This window comes from Colobus angolensis, unplaced genomic scaffold, assembly GCF_000951035.1.
Source record: "Colobus angolensis palliatus isolate OR3802 unplaced genomic scaffold, Cang.pa_1.0 Scaffold188, whole genome shotgun sequence".
In the NCBI taxonomy this organism is placed as follows: Eukaryota; Metazoa; Chordata; class Mammalia; order Primates; family Cercopithecidae; genus Colobus; species Colobus angolensis.
In genome coordinates, this window is record NW_012115021.1 from 957,509 (window position 1) to 975,788 (window position 18,280).

Here is an 18,280-nt window from a genome sequence, read left to right on the forward strand (position 1 = left end):
CTTAAAAAGCTTAGTTGGCTAGGATAAAATATTGCAACATTTAAACCGGAAATTATCTAGAATACAAGAAACTCCTGGAAATCAACCAGAGTAGCCCAGTGGAAAGGTGGGCAAGGATTGAACAAGCAATTTACAGAAGGGTAAACCAGATAGAATGGCTAATCGTTTTGTGTAGATCTTGAGAACAGTGCCAAGCGAGGAAAAACAAATAGAATGATAGCTTTTATATAGTATCATTTATATACATTTAAAATACATGCATATCTTCACAACAGTATTTCAAAATTGCAGCTGCAAAGATATCAGAGGAGGTGTTTATAATTACGGAGAAGAATGGAAAGTAAAAAGACCCCAAAAATAGAATAAAAGTAGAGAGGGATGCTACACACACATGTCCATGAGCTCAAGAGTTGGATGGATTACACTCACCAAAGGTCCCTAATATAAAGAAGGAGAAAGTGATAGCTCCCATGCTCTTATTTGGCTTAATCTCTGTGTTCAGTTTTCGTGACAGCTCAGGGTACCAGCCCCAACCTGCTCACTCTCCTACTCATTTATGTTTAAACTTTGCTGGCTTTCTCACCACACTCAAACCCTACTCCCGGCACACGTTTGGGCGTGTCAGGAACACGTTCATCACAAATTTTTTTTGTGCCACAAAGAGACTGTTACCCAGCTTTGGCCAAGAGTAAAGGTGCCCATTCCTGAGTTTCAGCTTCACATTTAAAAAAATTAGGTATAATTAAGAGACCATAAAATTCACCCGCTTAAAATGTACGATTCAATAGTTTTTAGTATACTTAGTTATGCACTCACCATAATCCTAGAACATTTTCATCCAAAAAAGAAAACCTGTACCCATTATTCAGCTTCATTTTTAATCGTGTGCATCTCCCCCCAGGGGTGGTAATAAAACGTTCAGGCTCGTCACCTTCCAACAAGAAAAACGTGCAGCCTGGGGCTCCATGGGAACGGGTTATCACTTGGCAGGCCTGGGTAAACAGGAGGCTTGAGCTGGCCCTGCCAAGATGTCTTTTTCAATGTTTTTGAAAAGATAGTAAATGTACATGGCAGTGGTAAAAGTGCCTACTTGGGAGGCAACACATTTAGCAGTTTCTTCTGTGTCTTCTCGGAGAGATCCTCCCCACAGAGGTTTTTTGTTTTGTTTTGCAAGGTCTCTGTTGCTCAGGCTGGAGTGCAGTGGCGTGATCATGGCTCACTGCAGCCTCAACCTCCCAGGCTCAAGCAATCCTCCCGCCTCAGCCTCCCGAGTTAGCTGGGACCACAGAAGCGTCGCCATGCCCAGCTAATTCTTAAAATTTTTTGGTAGAGACGGGGGTCTCGAACTCCTTAGCTCAATCCGCCCGCATCAGCCTCCCAAAGTGTTGGGATTACAGGCGTGAGCCACCACGCCCGGCCTCATGGAGGTTTCAGTCAGCATTATTTACGCCTCAGAAGAGAAAACAAATTGGCTGCGGAGTGGGGTGTGGTTGAAAGGCCTAGGTCGGCCTACGGCGCGTGCCGCTGCCTTTTCGTTGAAGGTCGACTCCAATAACCTGCTGCTGTCCCTCTCTGGGTGACTGCACGCTGAGGGTGGGGCGTCACTAAACACTGATTACCCGTGCGCCTCGAAAACTGGAACCTAACTGTGCTTGGAGGGTGGGTCCTCCGGCGTCTGCACGGGTGGCACTGGCCCAACTGGAACCCACTTGTGGGCCTAGCCAGAAATTGTTTCCAAGGCTGCATTGCTGAGTTTGCATGCAGACACCCAGTGTGTGTAAACGTGTGCGTACTGAGTGAGCATGTATGTGCGCGTTGTGTGCTCTGTGTTCACATTGTGTGAGGATGTGTGCACGGTGTGTGAGAAACTGCACCCCCATCTATACATGCTTTGAGTGTGTATCTGCACTGTGTGAGAAGGTGCATTTATGCTGGGTGTGCACATTGTGTGTGCATGTTGCATGTAAGCATCGTATGAAGAATTGTGTGCGTACGCACGCCTTCTGTGTGTGCACTGTGTACAGCAGTGTGTAAGGACGTGTGCACGCCCGTACGCGCTGTGTGAGGACTGTTGTGCACATTGCATGCACACGCTATGCGTGCTCGACGTGTGAGAACCGGTGCGCATATCGCACAAGCACGCCCTGCGTGCGCCGTGCGTGAGACCCGGTGCGCCTATCGCACGTGCACGCCCTGCGTGCGCTGTGCGTGGAACTGGTGCGCCTTTCGCACGTGCACGCCCTACGTGCGCCGTGCGTGGAACCGGTGCGCCTATAGCACGTGCACGCCCTGCGTGCGCTCTGCGTGGGAACCGGTGCGCTTATCGCACGTGCACGCCCTGCGCGCGCGCTGCGTGAGGACGCGTGCGCATGCGGACGCGCGCGGGTTCGGTGCGGCGCGGCGGGCTTGGCAGAGCGCCTGTGCGGCCGGCGCATCCCGATGGAGCGCGGCGGCGGCTTCGGGACGGGATACCGGCCTGAGGGGACTGCGCGGGGAACCTCTCTCCCAGGGAAGGTCGCAGAACCCGGAACGGTGCGGACTTCTCAACCCAACTACAGGCCTCAAGGTATCCCCAGAGTGTGGCGGGCGCCCGAGGGCTTCGGGTTCCTGTGGGGGTGGGGGGGGCGGGCCCGACGGCCCAGGGCAACGGTCCTCGAGCGTGGGGGGAAGGGGCACGGCGCAGAGCTGAGATGAATACCTTTTCCCGGGGGGTTCTTTCTTGGGGCGACCTGGGTGAGTGGGTACACATGGGGGGTGGCTTAGGGTGGGCGGCAGGTGTGTTTGGGATGGAGGTGCCTGAGGGGGTGCTGGGGGTCCAGTCCTCGTCCTCGAGGAGCAGCCGGCATGGGGGTCGTTAGGGTAAACCGAGCGGGCTTCTGGGGTTGCCCCGGCCTCCGCGCGCGCCCTGCGTTCTGGGAAATGCGCCGCTGCAGCCCGCGGGGAAGGTGGCCCAGCTTCGCGCCTCTTGGCGTTCCCAGGGGGCAAAATCGGCGTGTCACCCATTGGCAGAGGCAGATTAGCCTGGGCGGCCAGGCGTCTGCCCAGGACCGGGTGCTCCTCCCGCCCGGATGCGTTCCCTGTGGTCTGGGGTACGCTGCTCAGGTGACCCGGCCGCGGCCCCCTCTCAAGGCAGCGGGGCAAACAAGGTTCTCAGCCCTGGAGGCTGTAGATGCTGGAAGCCATGGAGGGCTGGTCCCTGGCTGCCCAGAAGCCAGCGAGGCAGCGGGGAAGACTGTGAGGACATTTGGCAGGATTTTAGATAAGCAGGTCTGATGCTAACGTTCTGTAAAGTGGTTGCAAGTAGTGTGGGGGTGTAAGCAGCATGGAAACCGATTTCATGCTGTTTTTCCTGAAACACCTTTTTTCTTTATTTTTAGTTAATAATGGAGGCTATTTTTAAAGCATTTTTTACTGCAGTCTAACATGCATTAAAAAAACCGCACAAAACTTTGATTCGATGAATTATCACATAGTGAAGATGGGAGTATTTTATATATGATGGGCCAAGAAAAGAAGAAATCAAAAGAAATGTTCTTAAAATATGCTTTTTCACGGGGTTGTGGGGGCGAGGGGTATTTTCTGATTGGGCCTTCAGTTGCATCATTCATAGAAGGAGGAGATAGCTTAAATCATTTCCAGTTTGTGTTTTTCATTATGCTTTTTTAAAGGCAGAATTCATTAACTGTCACAGGATAACGTTATAACTACCTTTGAAATGTGTGCTTTTGTTTTTATCCTTTTTGCTTGAAACACTCAAGCTGCATCTGCTAGGGAAGAACCTGGAAACTACCCACCAGAACGACCCTCCCTGGCAGAGGCGACCTTGTATAATAAAACATTGAAAAGGAGAGGTTGTTTCAGTTTGCATTTTTATTTGGTTGAGAGCTTAAATAATAGTTTATTTCGATGTTTTGTTGTACTCATGAGAGGTGAGGAGGGGTGGTACGATTGGGCCTTCATTGTATCTTGGATTTTATTCGAATAAAGGGAATTTTTTTTTTTTTAATGGAAACAAAATTAGGGGAAAGGGAGGAGGTACTTTTGCGGGGGAGATTCTTAATAAGTTCTGTTTGGAAACTATTGTAGAATCATTTAATGCACTCTTCTGATATTAAGATTAGCTTAAGACTATCTTCCTTCGTTTGAAATTAGAAATGTAGAAAAACATGCTGTGTAAAGGTTTAAAATGTGAAATAAACACCTGTGTGCATTAAGGTTGGTATGGTAAAATTGGAATGTTCAATTTAGGTGCCAGGTGATACCACGATTTGTTCTTTGGGGGAGTTAGCAAGGCCAGGTACTTAAAGTCTCCTTAGAAAAATTATGATTTTGAGGTTTTATAATAATCTGTCCTGGATACTGATCATTCTTGGTTACCCAGGCCTTTAGCATTTGGGACCCATTCCTAATGAGACTTAACCTGCTTTTCTAGAGAGTCAGCCATTGTTCCTAAGCTTGGGCTGGGTGCTGTGAAGGCTGCAAGACAGAAAGACCTGAGATGTTTAGGCTGTTCAACAATTCTGTGTTGCACAGTTGGGGGATATGAGTTGGCAAGTGGTTTTCCTGGGAGCTGTTGTAAAAGACAGCAGGGAAATACCGCTGGTGGTTTCGTCTAGCAACAGGTTCTTCCGATACTGAAATCCTGTGCATGTTCCCATTACCCCCCAGTGATGCCTTCTTTCTTTCCTTTTAATTACCTCTGAATAGAAATTACCAAATCTGTTCATTTTAGTGCTTGTCTGATACACATAGTATAACAAATGAGCAAGTGCTTGTTTCAGTCTGCTTAAAAACCTTTAACCAGCAGATGGAATCACCAGATCTCTACCATGACGTCGGACAGCATCACTGTCACACAGACCCTGTGTCCCCCTCAGACTGAAATACTCCCTTCTCCCATTTTTCCTTCAGGAATTCACTTCCTCTAGGTTCTCTCAGTCAGAATTAATGAACTTCCTCCTGTCTGTGCCTGCAGTACCTCCAGCCAAGCACTCTTCCTCTGCCTGTATTATATTAACCTCCATGCTCCTCTAGGCAGATGCTCATTGGGTATCTACTGTATGCCGGACTCTGCTGGCCATTGCTGTTACTAAAGCTGAGTAGATTGAGGTCCAGACTGCCTGGGTATGAATGTCACCACTCTCTTCTTACTGTGTAATTTTGGGGAAGTTATTTGACATCTATGAGCTTCAGTTTTCTCCCATTTAAAATGGGCTTTAGAAGCAGTTGTGAAGTATATCACACTTGCTGGATGCAGTGGCTGACCTGTAATCCCAGCATTTTGGGAGGCTGAGGCAGAAGGATCGATTGAGCCTAGGAGTTCAAGACCAGCCAGGGCAACAAAGTGAGACCCTATCTCTAGAAAAAAAAAAAAAAAACAGTTGAGTGTAGTGGCACATGCCTGTAATGCCGGCTACTCAGGAGACTGAGGTGGGAGGATCACTTGAGCCCTGGAGGTTGAGGCTGCAGTGAGCCATGATGGCCACTGCACACCAGCCTGGGCAAAAGAGTGAGACTCTTGTTACACACACACACACACACACACACACACACACACACAAATAAGGGGGCGGGAGTTGCTGAAGAACAATGCTGGGAGACAGAGTACTGTCTTGAGGATGAAGGAATTAATGTCTGTAAAGCAGGCCTGACACACAAGTACTCAAGCTGGTGCATTTCCTCTATTGGATCATTAGCTTGAGAGCAAGGCCTGGGTCCAGGTTATAGGTACCTCTCTCAGTGCTGCCTGGTGCAGGAGGTGACTGTATCGTCATCCTACCCCTCCTTAGGGTTTTTGTGTACAGTAGGTCTCTGACCATTGTTTCCCAGTTGCATCATGCTGGGAGCAGATACGCTGGGTTGAGTGCTCATAAATCACTGATGAGTTGTATTAAAGAAATGTGTTGGTGGAGAAGTTTGAGATAATGGAACTGTAAAGCATGTTTCTTGAGGCCCATTGAGTTTTCTGGTGCATTCTACAGATAAATACTGTTATTTAAATTTTTTTTTATTTTTTATTTTAATAGCTTTTGGGGTACAAGTGGTTTTGGGTTACATGGATGAATTGTATAGTGGTGAAATCTCAGTTTATTGTGTCCCAGTCACCTGAGTAGTGTACATTATTTACTGAATTAAACTCCTTTGTCCCTTGTTCCCTAGGAAGGAGGGAATTGCTTTGCTGTAAGATGGCATTTCTTCATGTCCTTCCATCTGCATATCTTCATCCCCTGCCCTGGAGAATGAGAATGTAGAGGTACAAACTGGAAGTTCAGGATAACCTGCCTCAGGGGTTCACAGTAGCGTGGGGGGCCGGACACGATGGCTCAGGCCTGTAATCACAGCACTTTGATTTTTCTTTTTCTTTCTTTCAAATCCTTTCTTTTCTTTCTTTCTTTTTAAATGAAGTCTCACTCTGTTGTCCAGGCTGTAGTGCAGTGGCGCAGTCTCGGCTCACTGCAACTTCTGCGCCACCATGCCCAGGATCCCGGCACTTTGGGAGGCCAAGGCAGGTGGATCACTTGAGGTCAGGAGTTTGAGACCAGTCTGGCCAACATGGTGAAACCCTATCTCTACTGAAAATACAAACATTAGCTGGGCCCGGTGGCACACGCTTGTAATCCTAGCTACTTGGGAGGCTGAGGCATAGTATCGCTTGAACCCAGGAAGCGGAGGGTGCAGTGAGCTGACATCGTGCTACTGTACTCCAGCCTGGGTGACAGAGCAGGACTCTGTCTTGAAAGAAAAACAAAATAGGGTGGGGCCCAGAGACAGAGAGTAGATGGTTATTGGAGGCTGGGAAGGGTAGTGGGGGGTGGGAGGGAGGTAGGGATGGTTAATGGGTATAAAAAAATAGAATGAATTAATAAGACCTAGTATTTGATAGCACAACAGGGTAATTATAGTCAATACTAATTTAATTGTACATTTAAAAATAACTAATAGTATGATTGGATTGTTTGTAACACAAAGGATAAATGGTTGAGGGGGATGGCTAACCCATTTTGCATGATGTGATTATTTCACATTGCATGCCTGTACCAAAACATCTCATGTACCCCAGAAATATATGCACCTGCTACCTACTATGTAGCCACAAAAATTAAAAATTGTAAAATAAAAAAGAAAAGTAGGGTGGGCCCGAGTAGCAAAGGTGTTGGGTCCCCAAGAAATCGGAGTTCTTCATCCTTTTTCAAAGTTGTGTTTAAAACCATTCTTGAACGCTTTAATCCTAAAATTGTTCAGATCGCCGGGCGCGGTGGCTCACACCTGTAATTCCAGCACTTTGGGAGGCCAAGGCGGGTGGATCACGAGGTCAGGAGTTCAAGACCAGGCTGGCCAAGGTGGTAAACCCCCATCTCTACTAAAAATACAAAAATTAGCCAGGTGTGGTGGCAGGCGCCTGTAATCCCAGCTCCTCAGGAGGCCAAGGCAGGGACTTGCTGGAACCCGGGAGGCGGAGGTTGCAGTGAGCCAAGATTGCACCACTGCACTCTAGCCCGGGAGACAGAGTGAGACTCCCATCTAAAAACAAAACAAAAAACCAAAAAGCTGTTCAGATAAGGAAGAACAAGAGAACAAGTTGAGTTTGTGCCTCTAGAGTCTCTTTGGTAGTGGGAAGGACCACAAACTTCCTAGAAAGTTGTATTTGGTTTGTGGCTCCTTGCTTTATTTACTGATGGCAGCATAGGACTTGGATTTAGCAGGACCTTCAGGGCAAACTGCTGAAAGTCTTTGTGATTTCCCTTCTGATATCCTAGCCATGGTGACATAGCTACTCAGAGTCTGTCATGTCTAACCCTGCTTCTTCTCCAACGTGAAAGGATGTTTTCCTCTCTTTCAGGTGCTCCATCTTCTGCAGTGGCTAGTGTTTTGAAAGAACACTTTGTCTTCTTGTAGTAATTACACTGATTGACTTACAAAACAGAAGGATTCACAAGGTTGATTTGGGCAGGGGAGAGATGGAGATTTCTGGGGGCTGTTGGTAAATATCCTGGTGGGTCTTGTTGAGAGGATTTAATGAGATATATTGGCTGGTGATACAGTGATACTGCCTGGTGTTAGGGGGCTGTTCATGTGCTAAGTTGGCTCTGGCAGCAGTTCCAGGATTTGAAAACTTCCCATGGCCCTGCCCTCCGGCCTCTTTTGAAAGGAATTTCACCAGAAGAAGGAAGAGGGGGTGGTAGAGGGCAGCTGCCCTTAGGGAGGGAGTATCCACTGTCCACCTCACATCTGAGTTGGCCACATTTAAATGTGGAGTTTACTGTCTTGGCATCTGAGGCTCTGGGACTGACTAGACCTTGGGATCCCGTCTCATCTGCCTCTGAGGTCAGTCTGAATGCAAGCCCTGATCTGCTTTTCTGTTGGGAAGCATTTGTTTTCCTCTTGCCTAGAACTTTTTTTCTGTTTTTAAAAGCCTCGTGATTAGCAGAGTTTGGGTTGTCATTTAAGTGAAAGGAAAACAGGTATGAGTGAGCCACATGCATGCAAAGCATTTGAGGGAACAGCAATCATGCCAAATGCCTGAGATCCTTGGAATGACAGGGTCTGTCCCCAGGGCTTCTAGCTTCTGACCGGTGCTGGGTTCGTTCACCACCTAAAAAGACTTGCTTTTCCTCTCAGTGCCAAATAGGTTGGTGCCTTGCAGCCCCCAGGCAACCCTTTGGAATGTTCCTTACTCCTTTGTCATCTCACCCTCTTCATCCCTCCCACCCTCTGTGTTTCTGTAATAACAGCTTTATGGCTGGTCGTGGTGGTTCACACCTGTAATCCTAGCACTTCAGGAGGCCAAGGCCCACAGATAGCTTGCACTCAGGAGTTCAAGAGCAGCCTGGGCAACTTGGCAAAACACTGTCTCCATAAAAAAATACAAAAAATTAGCTGGGCCTGGTGGCACATACCTATAGTCTCAACTGCTTTAGGGGCTGAGGTGGGAAGATTGCTTGAGCCCATGGGGTCGAGGCTGCAGTGAGCTGAGATTATGCCACTTCACTCCAGCCTGGGTGACAAAGTGAGAGCCTGACTCAAAAATAAAAATAAACAGCTTTATCATCCCTATAAAATTCATATGCCATATATTCTACCCATATAAAATACACAAATCAATGGTTTTTAGTATATTCACAGAGTTGTGCAGCCATCACCACAATCAATTTTAGAACATGTTCACCACCCCACAAAGAATCCCCATATTCATTAACATTCTTCATTCCCCTTGGCCTCACAACCACTGATCTGTCTATATAGAGACCTCGAGACTTCTGCTGGGACAGTCTTCAGCCTTTGGTGCAGACACGCGTTGCAATTGCCTAGAAGTCTGTGGGTGGGTCTTCATGCATTAGAGGTTTAGAAACCAGTATTCTACATACTCTGTCCTTCAGGTCCAAGACGCGCTTTTACCCTGAAGCCTTGCCTTTTCACCTCCTGTGCATTCCCACTCCGCAGAGCCTGCAAAGCACTCAGAACCTGAATGTAACATACATAGCAGTCTGCAGTTATAATATACTGCACATGTTCATTTTAGCTTCCCAGACAGTAATGGCCACTAATTGTTGAGCACTTTTGTGCCAAGTATCAGTATAAGCACTTATACATTATTTTACTTTCATCCTCACAATCACTTTATATTCTTTTTGTCATTTCAGAGACGTTTCAGTTATCTATTATCGTGTAACAAACCACTCAAAAACTTATTTCTCATAGTTCTAGGGGTTGCCTCGGCTCATTGGAGAAGTTCTGCTGCTCCATTTGGGGTCACCTGGAGTCACTCATGCTGGTGCAGTCTACTGGTCTGCTAGGAGCTCAGTTGGACTTGAAATGTCCAAGATGGTCTCTCATTGTCCGGGTACCTAATCACAGGGAGTCTGTCCTGGACTTTCTAACAGTGTGGCTGCTGTGCTTCGAATGAGGAAGCAGAAGTTGCCAGTTCTCTTAAGGCCTGCATTTAGAAGTCCCAGAATGTCATTTTTGCTGTGTTCAGTGGTCAAAGCTTAGTCCCAAGGCCAGCCTAGATTCAAGGGGAGAGGAAATAGACTCCACCTCTTGATGTGAGGACAGCATGCACCTACTGGGAAAGGAGAAATTGTTAGTGGCCCTTTTGGAGAATATCTTCTGTAATAGGTAAGTACAGTCGTTCCTTGATATCCATTGGGGATTGGTTCCAGCACCTTTCCAGGACACCAAAAATCAAGGATACCCAAGTCCCTGATATAAAATGGTGTAGTATTTGCATGTAACCTATGCACATCCTCCCTTATACTTTTTTTTTTTTTTGAGACAGTCTCACTTTGTCACCCAGGCTGCAGTACAGTGGCACGATCTCAGCTCACTGCAGCCTTGACCTCCCAGGTTCAAGCAATCCTCCCACCTCAGCCCCTCCAAGGAGCTGGGACTACAGGCATACACCACTATGTATGGCTCATTTTTGTTTTTGTTTTGGTTTTTTTGAGACAGAGTCTCACTCTGTCACCCAGGCTGGAGTGCAGTGGCATGATCTCTGCTCTCTGCAACCTCTTGCTTCCTGGGTTCAAGTGATTCTCCTGCCTCAGCCTCCCAAGTAGCTGGGACTACAGGCACGCACTACCACACTTGGTTAATTTTTTTGTATTTTTAGTAGAGATCGGGTTTCACCATGTTGGCCAGGCTGGTCTTGAACTCCTGACCTCAAGTGATCTGCCCACCTTGGCCTCCCAAAGTGCTGGGATTACAGGCGTGAACCACCGTGCCCCTCCCTCCCTTACACTTTAAATCATCTCTGGGTTACTGATAATACCTAATAAATGTAAATGCTATGTAAATAGGTGCTATACTGTGTTGTTTTGGGAATAATGACCAAAAAAAAAAAGTCTGTACATGTTCAGTACAGGTGCAACCATCCATTTTATTTTATCTGAGTATCTGAATATTTCTTTCTTTTTTCTTTTTAAGATGGAGTCTCTGTTGCCCAGGCTGGAGTGCAATGGCACAATCTCGGCTCGCTGCAACCCACTGCCTCCTGTATTCAAGCGATTCTCCTACCTTTGCCTCTCAAGTAGCTGAGATTACAGGCACCTGCCACCACAAACGGCTAATTTTTGTATTTTTAGTAGAGACGGGGTTTCACCATGTTGGCCAGGCTGGTCTCGAACTCCTGACCTCAGGTGATCCACCTCCCAAAGTGCTGGGATTACAGGCATGAGCCACCACGCCCAGCCTTAATCTGAATATTTTTAGTCTGTGGTGGTTTAAATCCTTGGATATGGAACCCTTGAATACAGAGGATTGATTATATGTTTTAATTAAGAAAGGTTATGTATTCAGCCAGAGGTGAGAAATTAAAAAAAGAAGAAAGGTTAAGATATTTGCCCAAGGGCACACAGTAAGTGGCAAACCAGGCCTCACACCCAAGTGTGTTTGACTTCAGAGCTGAGGAAATTTTTTTTTTTTTTGAAATGGAGTCTCGTTCTGTTGCCCAGGCTGGAGTGCAGTGGCATGATATTGGCTCACTGCAACCTCTGCCTCCCGGGTTCAAGCGATTCTTCTGCCTCAGCCTCTTGAGTAGCTGGGACTACAGGTGTGTACTACCATGCCTGGCTAATTTTTGTATTTTTAGTAAAGATGGGGTTTTACCATGTTGGCCAGGCTGGTCTCGAACTCCTGGCCTTGTGGTCCACCTGCCTTGGCCTTCTCAAGTGCTGGGATTACAGGCGTGAGCCACCACGACTGGCCCAGAGCTGAGAATTTTTAACCTCCTGTGCCACTGTGCCTCCACGGATGGATAATAAACTCCTTTTGCACGTGAGCTGTGTCTCCCACATCTGCTATACCCCTCTGAGGATCTAGCTCGGTACTCTCTAGCCACATATTACAAAGATCTTGTATGTCTTTTACTTAGTATACAGTTGTTTTTCTCCCCAAAGGTGATGGGGATCTCATTTCTTAGAATTTACAGCAAAAATATTATTAAAATGCTTAGAGGAAGAGAAGTTCCATTTAATGAAATTTCCTAGTTTACCAGGAATGAACCCCCCATCCTCCCTGTGCCCACCATTATTGTTAAGGATCTGAAGATATCCTTAATTGGCTTCCTGCCTTAGGACACTGTGTTGGGTGTGCTTGAGGCTCTTGCTGTAACTCCAGTCATTGCTCTAGAAGGACCCTGGAAGATTCTCTGATACTCTAGGCTAGTGTGTCTCAAACTAACTGTAAAGGAGCAGTTTTTTTGTTTGTTTTGTTGTTGTTGTTTTGTTTTTGTTTTTGTTTTGTAAATTTCCAATCTGCTGTTGACCAATACCTTGGTAAAACACAGTAAAGAAAATTATATGAAAGACATGGAAAATACAAGTCCCAATTTTTAAATAGCAGGTTAGGTTAAATATTAGATTTAAAGAGCTCATTAAGTAACAAAATATTCTGTCCAGTTGCTGTAAATGTTTCTAAATGCATGCTCTCAGTGAGGTGCAGTGGCTCACACCTGTAATCCCAGCACTTTGGGAGGCTAAGGCAGGCAGATGACATGAGGTCAGGAGTTCAAGACCAGCCTGGGCAATATGGCAAAACCCCATCTCTACTAAAAATACAAAAATTAGCCGGGTGTGGTGGCGCATGCCTGTAGTCCCAGCTACTTGGGAAGTGGAGGCATGAAAATCGCTTGAACCGGGGAGGCGGAAGTTGCAGTGAGCTGAGATGGCGCCACGGTACTCCAGCCTGGGCGACAGAGTGAGACTCTGTCTCAAAAAAAAAAAAAAAGAAGCATGCTCTCAATGTATGCCTTTATTCTTTATTGCAGACTGATAATGATTAATAAAGAGATTGTGCTCCCTCCCCACAGCCCCATCAAGGTTAGGCTGCTCAGGGTTTCCTGAAAAAAAAAAAAAAAAAAAAAAAACCTAAAAAGAGAGACTAGCACCTGTCCACAGGACACACTTTGAATAGCTCTGCTCTGGGCCAGCATTTCCCAAAGGGTGTAGTACATAAGACGGTTTTAGATTGCATGTGGACAAACTTATCTTTTTAACTTTAGGTTAATAGGTCTGTTGATTCTTCAATTTATTTCAAAACTACAACTAGTACATCACACTATAGTTTCTGAATATTTTCGGAATGAGTAAAAAGTGAAAAAAATACAGAAACTAAGCAAAAATAAGTCAATTTAAAGGAAAAGACTATCCACTGGGCCTGGTGTCTAGGAAAAAAATTTTAAAAAGAAAAAGAGCAAATAATAGAAGTCAGTGGTGGCTAATACAAATAGGATGCTAGCCACATATGTAATCTTAATTTTTCTAGTGGACACAGTAAAAAAAAGAAAAACAGGCGAAATTAATATAATACAGCTTATTTAGCCTAGTATATTCCAAAATATTGTCTTTCAGCATGTAATTAATTAATTAATTTTGGGGGGAGCGGGAAACAGAGTCTCTGTCTATCCCCCAGGCTGGAGTGCAGTGGCGTGATCTCAGCTCACTGCAACTTCTACCTCCCCGGTTCAAACGGTTCTTATGCCTTAGCCTCCCAAGTAGCTGGAATCATAGGCACGTGACACCACGCCTAGCTAATTTTTGTATTTTTAGTAGAGACAGGGTTTCACCACGTTGGCCAGGCTGGTCTCGAACTCCTGACCTCAAGTGATCCACCTGCCTTGGCCTCCCAAAGTGCTGGGATTACAGGTTTGAGCCACCGCGCCCAGCCCTTTCATCCTCTTATATACCAAGTTCTCTCCCTTAACCACACTTTGCTTCCTCAAAGTAGGTAAAATTTGGCAAAACAAACAAACAACCCCGGCTTCCCCTGTGTGAAACTAGGTCCTTCACAGTCCTCTCCAGGGATGAACATTCCTTCTCTCTCTGCTCAGAGAACCAGACAGCACATTAGATTTCATCATCTTCCCCACCGCCCTCTGCTGTGGGCTACCCCGAGCCTGCCGCCCTTGCTGTCAGTACTAAACCTCCAAAGTTCATCAGCTCTGTGTGTAGTCCGTTTTTTTTTTTTTCTCTGTGTGTAGTCCTTTTTTTTTCTTTGTAGAGGCAGGGTTTCGCTCTGTTGCCCAGGTTGGAGTGCAGTGCTGCCATCACAGCTCACTGCAGCCCCAGCCTCTCAGGCTCAAGCGATCCTCCCACCTCAGCTCCCAAGTAGCCAGGACCACAGTGAGTGCCACCATGCCTGGATCATTTTTGAATTTTTTTTTTTTTTAATAGAGACAGGTCTCATGCTGGGATTACAGGCATGAGCCACCTCACCTAGCCTCAGCATGTAATTAATATTAAGCATTATTAATGAGATACTTGGCATTCTTTGCAGCAAGTCTTTGAAATTCCGTGTGTATTTTACACTTCTGGTGTGTCTCCATTTGGACTGTTTGCGTTTCACGTGCTCAATAGCCAGCGGTGGCTGGTGGCTACTGTATTGGACTACACTGACCTAGAACATTTCCATCGCGCAGGGAGTTTTGTGGTCTACATTGAGTCTCGTGACTAAGTATTCAGTGTGATGACTATGCTGTCAAGTATGGTGTGAAGCACAGTATGTGTGCTGTGGTAGTGAGTCCAGCTTGGATCTCTTCTGCATGGATGTAGAGGAAATGGAAACACACTTTGATGAAATGGGCTCCCTGATATGAGGCAAAGCAGGCCCGGATCCCCAGGCTTTCAAAAGGATAACCTGATTTTGCTTTCCCCAGCCTGGGTGAAGGGAGTGCACCGAGGCTGTGACTAGTGGGTCCTCACACAGATCATTGTCTTGGGGACCTGATAGACTGTGGAAAGGGGATGGATTTGGCTTTATGGGAATTATTAAGCTGTTATCGAGGAAAAGTGCTAAGGTTTGAATGTCCATTCCAAAACTCATGTCAAAATCGCCATTGTGATGGCATTAAGAGATGGGACCTTTAAGAAGTGAGTCGGCCATGGGGCTCTGCCTTCATGAATGGATTATTGTTGAAAGTGGATTCGGTTTGGCCCCCATTTGCTCTCTCTGTATCATGGGCTTGCTTGCCCTTCTGCCATGTTTTGATGCAGGAAGAAGGCCCTCACCAGATGCCAAGCAGATGCTGACACCACCAGCATCCAGAATTGTAAGCCAAGTAAATTTCTGTTTGTTATAAGTTACCCAGTCTGTGGTATTCTGTTATAGCCACTGAAAACAGACTAAGACAGAAAGCATAGTATTGAAAAACATGGAACCATAACTGTGGGAGGAGAGAGCTGTATTAGCCAGCTTAGGATCTCCTGGGTTTGGTGTTGGGGTCGGGATAAGGAATCCCTGCTGCTGGGTAGGGTCTGCTGAGTTGGGATTCTGTGGGCTCTGTGAGGTTAGATCTGGTCATCTCCCCTAGCTGGTGTCATGTCTTCCTAGTGCCTTGTCCACAGAAGCCACTTGCTGATTCTAACCAACAGGTACTGAATGACTGGTAAGACAGATGCCCTAACTCTGGGAAGCACACTGTTAAACAGGAAAGTTCCAGTGTATCTGGGCTGGTTCTGCCTCCATCTTTCTAGGTTTGATGTGAAAGAGCTACCATTAGTTACAGATGGCTTTAGTGGACTGATTACCCAGCACCTGATTCAGGGCCTGCAGGATGAGCCCCTTCCCAGACCAGCCTGTCTCCTTCCTGAGCAGTTGGTCTGTCTTCACTATTGGACACTGATTCCTTCAGAATTGACTCTTGGTTTAGCAACTCAACCAGTGTGGTACTCTGGTCACTATGGTAGATGTATGGGATTAACTTCCTTTTCAGCTCCATTTTTTATCCCTACCCTTGTTTTTCTCTTTCTCTCCTACTTTCTGTATTTATTTCTACTGTATTTTATATAAGCAGTCTTAATCCTTTCTGGAAGGAGGGAGGGAGGGCAGGAAATGTCTTTGCAACTGGAGTCTCACCAGGCACCTGCAGCCCTTTATTAAGCAGTGCTCTATGTCCCTGTTTCAGAACAACACCTTAAAATGTGCTATTAACTTGAAGTAACCATCTGAATCGTAAACTGGGCAAAACCGAATTCTCCTGCTGTGCTTATTCTTAAAAACAGCCCCCCATGGGGTTCGTGTATGTTCTCTTTCTTCAGTACCTAGCACATTTTCAGCACTACACTTACCAGAGGGAAAGTGTATTGTTCATGGGGATAGCATCACCTCTTAGCAGGTTTTGCTCTTTTTTACTCTATTAATTGTATTTGTTTAGTTTTCTTGATCACTAGTCAGGGGTGACAATGGGTGGTGAAATATTATGACAACCTTCAGTGGAAAATTTCCTTGTACCTGGGTAATTTTTTCCCCCAGTGGAGATGTGTGTTATGAATAAAATTTAGCTTTGATCATTTTCATTAGCTAGGTAATAAATATTTTTAAGCAGTTGTAGCTGTGTCTACAGACCAAAAACTCTTTTTAAAAAATCACTAATTCTAGGCTGGGCATGGTGGCTTATGCCTGTAATCCCAGCACTTTGGGAGGGCGAGGCGGGTGGATCACCTGAGGTTAGGAGTTCGAGACCAGCCTGGCCAACATGGTGAAACCCCCTCTCCACTAAAAATACAAAAATTAGCCAGGTGTGGTAACGCACACCTGTTATCCCAGCTCCTTGGGAGGCTGAAGCAGGAGAATCGCTTGAACCTGGGAGACGGAGGTTGCATTGAACTGAGATTGTGCCACTGTACTCCAGCCTGGGTGACATAGTGAGACTCCTTCTCAAAAAAATAATAAATAAAAATTAAAAATTATGAATTTTAATTGCCATTTTCTTACTGCAAAACATGTTCCTGCTCTCCCTTTTTCCTCTCCTCACCCACCTAAATTTCCACTTCACTTGATTTTACTTTTGTCAGTCACAAATTTTTTTTCTGAAGAATAATTGCTGCTGCTTTTTTTTTTTTTTTTTTTGAGACGGAGTCTCCCTATGTTGCCCAGGCTGGAGTGCAGTGGCCGGATCTCAGCTCACTGCAAGCTTCGCCTCTCGGGTTCACGCCATTCTCCTGCCTCAGCCTCCCGAGTAGCTGGGACTACAGGCGCCCGCCACCACGCCCGGCTAATTTTTTGTATTTTTTAGTAGAAATGGAGTTTAGCCAGGATGGTCTCGATCTCCTGACCTCATGATCTGCCCGTCTCAGCCTCCCAAAGTGCTGGGATTACAGGCTTGAGCCACCGCGCCCGGCCTGCTTCTTCTTAATAGTCCATTGAGCTTCACATATCCCTAATCTTCTGGGATGAGATTAACCCTTTTTATAGAAAAACAATTAAGTGAGAAAAATGGACTGCTTCACTATAGCTTGTTCAACTTTAATTTCTCCTAGTTGTGTTTTAGTTTCTCTGTTTCAACTGAGGGGCCCAAGGGTTCTCAGTGCCTTTCTACTTGGGAGTGTTGAATGTCCTTTGTGGTACATGGTTTTATCTTTACCGCTTAAAAATCAAAAGGATTATTTACACTTTGGCATGTAAAGATTATATCAGAGCAAACAGCTCTTCATTCAAGCAGAGATAAGACACGCAAGGTACAACACTGTCCAATAGAACTTTCTGTGATGTTAGAAATGTTCTAGGTCTGAACTGTTCCATATGATGGCCACTAGCCACATGTGGCTGTTGAGCACTGAGAAACTGAGTTTTTAATTGTTTCTAAATTTTAAAAAATTAAATTTGTATCAGCACATATAGTAGTAGCTTCTGTATTGGACTGTATAATTAACTAGATGTTGTCTAACATCGACAGATTAGAATCAGGAATGAGGAATGAGTTTCAGATCTCAAACAAGTTACTTCAAAGCCAGCTATTCTTGGTTTCTCCTGTACAGGCTTTGGTATTTGGCACTTGTCATTCGGCCACTCTCAGATGCTGGTAGGCCACCAAGAACAGAACCAGCAGTTAGCTCCTTGACACTGTATCAGGTCTGTAGGACAATGATTGAACTTGTAGACAAGACTTGTTCCTGGCTCTGTGGTGGCCCTGGAGTGCCCACAGTCAGCCAACCCTCTCTGTCCCTGTCTCAACTTTTCAACCTGGCACAACTGAAGAGTAAAAACTGGAGCCAGGGTCTTTGGTTTCACAACTTGATTGGAGAAACCAGATTGACTTAAAAGCCATTACCAAACCGTTAGATAAAACCAGTAGCTAGCTATACAGGATTTGGGTGAGCTGTGGGCAGAGCTTTTCCGGCAAAAGGTTGACAGGGACCTCAACCACACCCTAGGCCAGAGAACCCCATGGCAGGAAGTGAGGTTGGTGGGGGCATTGGATGCCTCTGCTGAGTTAATCATGTTCCCTATTCTCTAGCAAGTACTCGGTAAAATGGATAAGTCTAAGCTCTTTCATTCTAGCTTGCTC

General features: G+C 45.9%; 1 protein-coding gene across 4 annotated transcripts in view; it reads left to right on the plus strand.

Moving 5' to 3' along the window:
* The first annotated feature begins 2,328 nt into the window (after window positions 1-2,328).
* Window positions 2,329-18,280, plus strand: part of MAP7D2 (MAP7 domain containing 2) — a 116,762-nt gene continuing 100,810 nt past the window's right edge. For all 4 annotated transcript variants that reach the window (XM_011940190.1, XM_011940189.1, XM_011940191.1 and 1 more), the window contains exon 1: window positions 2,329-2,566. In XM_011940190.1, coding sequence (XP_011795580.1) covers window positions 2,440-2,566 — 127 coding nt within the window. In that variant the 5' untranslated portion in view covers window positions 2,329-2,439. The remainder of the gene's footprint in view (window positions 2,567-18,280) is intronic.